General features: G+C 37.2%; 1 protein-coding gene across 6 annotated transcripts in view; it reads left to right on the forward strand.

The window, feature by feature from the left end:
* LOC106867666 (activating transcription factor 7-interacting protein 1) overlaps window positions 1-6569 on the forward strand; it is a 101001-nt gene that overhangs the window by 19011 nt on the left and 75421 nt on the right. For 2 of the 6 annotated variants that reach the window (XM_052972700.1, XM_052972702.1), the window contains exons 2-3: window positions 1855-1938; window positions 2042-2581. The exons of 3 other annotated variants lie outside the window; for them this stretch is intronic. In XM_052972700.1, coding sequence (XP_052828660.1) covers window positions 1858-1938; window positions 2042-2581 — 621 coding nt within the window. In that variant the 5' untranslated portion in view covers window positions 1855-1857. The remainder of the gene's footprint in view (window positions 1-1854; window positions 1939-2041; window positions 2582-6569) is intronic. One more of the 6 variants, XM_052972714.1, reaches the window with a different exon arrangement.

Here is a 6569-nt window from a genome sequence, read left to right on the forward strand (position 1 = left end):
TATATATGTATATATATATATATATGTATATATATAATGTATATACATATATAAATCTATAATAAATTTGACATGGGCGAGCATTGTATTCTTTCTTGTCTTGAGGTTTACAGCCAAACAGCTGGGTGGATTCACGTGAAAAATGGCACACATGTGGAGACGGCTGCATAGATTGGAATGTGGCTTGTATTTTTTCCTAACCCCCATAGTTAACGAGAAAATCGATTAAAACAACCTGCGTGCATGCACGTGTGTGTGTGTGTGTGTCACTGAAGCCATTCATTCATACATACATACATACATAACCACTCTCTCTCTGTCATTCACTCACTACAAAAACTGAATGGAAAAATTTCAGTTATCTCTCTCTCTTATATACACACACACCATCAACATTACTCTCTCTGTCTCTTCACACACACTCACAAAAGGAATTCATATATACACCACACATTCTGTCTTGCACACCACATCAAACACACAAACACATGCACACACATCAATTCTTCTGTCTCACGCAACTTTAAAAGAACTTCACTGATACAACTGTGCTCTCTCTGTCTCTTTCGCTTTCACACCAACTTCAAAAGATCCCCTTTTTTTCCCCAACAACATATTAAAAAAATATTTTCACTTGTCCGGGCATTGCTATTGCAGACAAATTCACAACAATTCGACTCAAGAGATAAACACAAACCACCTCGTGCTGACTGCAAAACTCCCGCCAAATTATTCACAAACACACACACACACGTCCATTTGATATGTCTTCTTTCAATTTCTGCTCTCTGATTAGACAAACGTCTAATACAATAGCTCTCACCTACATTTTGTTCTCTAAAAAGGTACGTGTCTATTTTTTTTATGTGCGTATAAGAATGACTTATTCGATACTTCTCCAATTAGCTTTTATCTTCACTTTTCTTAAATTGGATACGTCTGCTATTAAGTTGCAGAAGTTTGGCAGTACAGTTAAAAATCATTTTGACTTTTTCCCCGACATTAACCCTAAAACCCTAGCCCTAACCCTAACTCTAAAACTCTAACTCTAAAACTCTAACCCTAAAACCCTAACCTTAACCCTAACCCTAACCGTAACCGTAAGTACAGAAATGTTTTGAAATTTTTGTCCGAATCATAATGTCCGTATTTTTCCGCATATTTTGAAAAAAAAAATTTGCCGATATTGTCCGATTCTGTTAAACGTCTAATACAATAGCTCTCACCTACATTTTGTTCTCTAAAAAGGTGCGTGTCTGTTTTTTCTATAAGCGTATAACAATGACTTATTCCATACTTCTCCACTTAGCTTTTATCTTCACTTTTCTTAAATTGGATACGTCCGCTATTAAGTTGCAGAAGTTTGGCAGTACAGTTAAAAATCATTTCTGCTTTACTTCTTAGATACAATTTTCCCGTAAATTCTTACAGCCTCATTTCTTGGTGATGATTGAAATGTCAGACATTTTCTAACTGTTAAAGCAATTCTTTATGTCAACTTTTTAATGCGTCTCTATTAAAACCATCATAGCTTATGCCTAACTGAAAATGATAGATGATCTCTTATCATTTAGCTTCATGGTTATTCACTATTGTCATTTCTAATCAATTTACCAATATTGGCCTTCAAAGCTGCATGCTTTTTTTGAAACATTCCATTACTTTTTTTCTTATTTATCGTTTATACATTTTGACCTATAATAACAGATAAGGATTAATACTTCGTTCAAAAACCTTAACGTTTTACTTTAAGAGATGGGTTCAAGTTGCAAAAAACTATACTTTCGTTAAACTTAGTATTTGCTTCTTTAAAAAATCTCATGACGTTTGGCTCAGTAAAAACCATCTTTACAGATAATGCCTAACCGAAAACGATCAATGCTCTGTTCCAAAAGGAATGCCCTCCTAAAACAGCGAAAAAGGGAGTTGCGTTCACAGGTACGTTTTTCAACGTTCATATCATTTCGATTTTGCTTCCACACATTCTCATGTATCCCATTTAAATATTGCACTTTCATATGTGCTCTGCTATTCCTTTCAGGAAACACCAGAAGCAAGAGAGGCCCGTCTTGCTGCACAGCGTAGTCGTGATCAGCGCTCACTACTTGAGGAATCAGCAGAAGCAAGGCAGGCCCGTCTTGCTGCCCAGCGTCGTCGAGATCAATGCTCACTACTTGATGAGCCTGTTGAAGTAAGGCAGGCCCGTCTTGCTTCCATGCGTATTCGAAATCAGCACTCACTCCTTCAGGAGTCAGCAGAAACAAGGCAGGCCCGTCTTGCCACCCAGCGTAGTCGTAATCAACGCTCACTCCTTGAGAAGCGTGTTGAAGCAAGACGGGCCCACCTTGCTGCCCAGTGTAGTCCACATCAGCAATCGAGTCTTGAGGAATCATTGGAGGTTAGGGAAAACAGGTTGGCAAGGGGCGCATTTTGGATGAGAGCTGGCTTCAGATACAGTCCTGCAGATGATTTCTCCAATCACCTGGACATGGCTCTTGGTAAAATGGACAGGGAATGCCAATTTCGTCAAGCTAAGAAGTGGGCTGATGAGGCAGCTGGTCTTTGTTGTTCCGGAGGCAAAGTTTGACTTCACCCTTCTGTTCTCTGCAATAAAGTTTTTACGGATACAACTGCTTACAAAAATAGGGATTAATATATAATTTCTTTCTATGTTCATAAGTAAATCAATGTTTCCATGATTAGACAGAGGTCCAATAGAATAGCTCTCAGAAACAGACTACATACAAATTCTTTCTTCATAACTCCTGAAGCTGTTTTCTGAAAAGGGGCTGGGGGGTGGGGTCAGGAAATTTTCATACAGCTGGAGGCTCCAATTGATACAGGGGACCCGAAATGATAAGGTTGAGAAACGGTGTTATAAATTATGTCTAACCGAAAACGATCACAGCCACATCATCCGAACAGACCGGGTGAAACCGGGCTTAGCTGTTAGTATATATATATATATATATATATATATATATATATGTATGTATGTATGTATATATATATTATTTATATTTATTTATATTAAGGGTATTACATAAATGCCTCATGCTATGAGGGACTCTTAAAGTCAAAACTACCATAATAAATGCAGTGTACCGAATGTGAGGGAATGCCAACTCTTAAAAACAGATTCAGCCGCAAATCATATGATATTCATAGTTAGTGTACAAAATACACTTTCTAATCGTCAGTACAGGCATAGTCAAGACATAGTATTTATATATATGTATAGTATTATGTGTGTATATATATTGTTATTTCTATGTATGTATATTAATATTTCTATGTATATATATATTAGTGTGTATATATATATATATATATATATATATTTCTGTGTGAGTTAGAGGTTGGGAAACCAACAAACTAAGGGATAAAACTTATCCAATATACTTCTGGTAGTGTACCCAATTATTCATATCCATGTGCTAGTTATTGCGTAGTAATCTCGTAATTGTGTGTTATGTATGGATGAGTGTAAAAAGTGGTTTACCATAAATTTATACAGCAAGTAAGAAAATGGAGAGGATACAAAAGTGACATACATCAGTTGGTATACATTCTAGTATGTCCATTCATTTCAATGTATTAGGAAGTATTAGAAGAATACATACACATGTAATAACTATGTATTACATAGACATGTACTAATATTGCAGAAAAGAGCAAACGTTCGAGTTGTCAGTAGGTCCTAGTTCCTTATGGCTGTTTCTGCCAAGTGGCATTTGGTCAATGAGAGTGTTTGATGCTGCTGCCCTCATCTGTGTTTCCTGCCATGCGGTAGTCTCATCTGGAACCTGTAACAGGAAGAGGTCTAGTTTTGTTTTAAAGACACTTACATTCACACCATGCAGATCTCTCAGGCATTTTGGAAGGATATTAAAGAGCTGTGAGCCCTTGAAGCCTAAGCTGTTGCAGTATCTGGTCCTGTATTTTTATGGCGATGCTGGGCTCTTTGGCACTATGCAGTAGTGCCCCGTTCTGCAGGGATGTGCAGATGAAGTTTGGATGATGAATGTGTCTCTAGGCTTCTTCAGAGGGTCTGAGTGGCTGGGAGGGCTAATACATTTAACAAACAGTTGATAATAAGTAGTGTGTTTGTCTTTTTCAAAAGGGCAGGAAAAGAATAAAAATTGCATGAAAAATTACAGAGATGTGTAGAATGATGCAGTGGTGATGCTGGGCTTTGTATTTTTTGATAGCTTCTATGGTTACCGAGATAATCTACTATAATAAAACTATTGTATTTATGAATGAGAAAGGAAGGGGTGATGTCATACTTGGTAGTGGAATGATGAAAATTGTACGCTGAAAAAATGAATCAAACAGCATTTCAACTCTGTATATATGTGTATGTATGTAAAAGGGAAGGAATGTGTGTGTGTGTGCGCTTGCAATGGAAGTGGGATGCTTCCTCTTTGTTTGCTTAGTATTTGGGTGTAGTTTTCGATTTGATTGAATCTTAGTTGGTGTTTTTTTTTGCTGGTTAGTTATTTTTAGCATTTTGACAGAAGAAAGTCATTCTAAAATTGTTTTTTAACGTAAGCGTGCCCAAACAAGTCGAATGCTTACACAGAGCAGGTTTTACAGCTACATCATCCAAAGCGACCAGGTGTAACCGGGCTTTGCTGATAGTATATATATATATATATATATATATATACTACAATGAAATGGGTTATTTCCATTGAGTGTTTAAAAAATATATTGTACAGATGCTATGGGTTGTTTCCCTTGGATGTTTAAAAAAAATTAGTTTGATGAGGTAGATATAAAGGTCCCAGGGACCGTATTATCGATTTTTTTTCAACAATCTTAAGTATGTCACAAGATTTCCAGACATGAGTTCTACTCACGTGTCAAGTTTCATCAAAATCAATAAAACGGTGTAGGAGGAGTTAGCTAACAACGCCACAAACAAACACACACCGATTTTCCACATACGTAGTAGATATATTTGTATATACATATATATATGCATATGTCTATATATACATATATGCATATATATGTGCACATATATGCATACATATGTATATATATATATATATATATGCAGGTATGCATATACACACAAATATATGCATATATATATATGTAAGTATGCATATACACATATATATGCAAGTATGCATATACACATATATATACGTATATGCATATATGTATGTATATATATATATATATATATATATATATATATATATATATATATATATATATATATATATGCAAGTATGCATATACATATATATAACTATTTTACTATTTTAAAAATGTTTCAGCTGCAAAGTTGTGGTCATGCTGGAGAACCACCACTGAGCTACAGCATTATTTGGAACCTCCTCTAATATGTGGCATTTGGTCAATGAGAGTGTTTGATGCTGCTGCCCTCATCTGTGTTTCCTGCCATGCGGTAGTCTCATCTGGAACCCGTAACAGGAAGAGGTCTAGTTTTGTTTTAAAGACACTTACATTCACACCATGCAGATCTCTCAGGCATTTTGGAAGGATATTAAAGAGCTGTGAGCCCTTGAAGCCTAAGCTGTTGCAGTATCTGGTCCTGTATTTTTATGGCGATGCTGGGCTCTTTGGCACTATGCAGTAGTGCCCCGTTCTGCAGTTTGAATAACTTTCAATACCAAAGTTTGGTACAAGGCCTTCTAGTATTTTCCAGATGTATATCACTGCATATCTCTCCCGCCTTCGTTCCAGGGAGAAGAGTTTTAATTCTTTATGTCTTTCCCAGTAGCAGACATGTTGCATTGAGACGATTTTCTTAGTGTAGCTTCGTTGGATTGCTTTAAGTTCCGCCTTGAATTTTTTATTGTGTGGTGACCATAGTTGGAAGCAATAGTCTAAGCAGCTGAGAACGTATGTCCTCTAAAGGATCATCAATGTCCTCTTTTCTCTTATTTTGAAAGTTCGGAGGATCCATCCAGCCAGCTGTCTGCATTTTATTACCAAATTGGTAAATTGGTAATATGCACTTGAAAAGATGCATCATTGCTCATGTGAATGCCCAGGTCAAGCACTGACTTTGAGTCAGGGATTTCAATTCCTCCTGGGCCAGTGTATCCTGTCTGCATGTTGATTAGCTTTGTGTGCTGGTAGAGTAGGTCTGGAATTTTCCTGCATTAAACTGCATGTTGTCCTCAGCCCCCCTGTATATTGCGTCCAACTCCTGTTGCAGATGTGCAATATTTCCAGGATTTTGTATTGCCTGAGAGACTTTTGTGTCATCTGCATAACTAGCAAGGGTGGCTATCTGAGCAACCAAGGGCATGTCAGAGAGGGCCACTGTGAACAGCAGTGGCCCCAAGACAGTACTCTGTGGAACGCCACTTGCTATTTGTGTTTCCTTGGAGGTGGCTCCATTGGCCATTACTGCCTAATGTTTATCCTTTAGAAAGTTGTGCAGCCATTCTCCAAGTTTTCCGCATATGCCGAGATCGCACAGTTTGTGACATATCATACCATGGTCAACTTTATCAAAGGCTTTTGCAAAGTCGAGATATATCACATCCATGCTTGAGTCATTCAGCAGCTGTTTTAACACC

This window comes from Octopus bimaculoides, chromosome 1 (assembly GCF_001194135.2).
Source record: "Octopus bimaculoides isolate UCB-OBI-ISO-001 chromosome 1, ASM119413v2, whole genome shotgun sequence".
Classification (NCBI taxonomy): domain Eukaryota; kingdom Metazoa; phylum Mollusca; class Cephalopoda; order Octopoda; family Octopodidae; genus Octopus; species Octopus bimaculoides.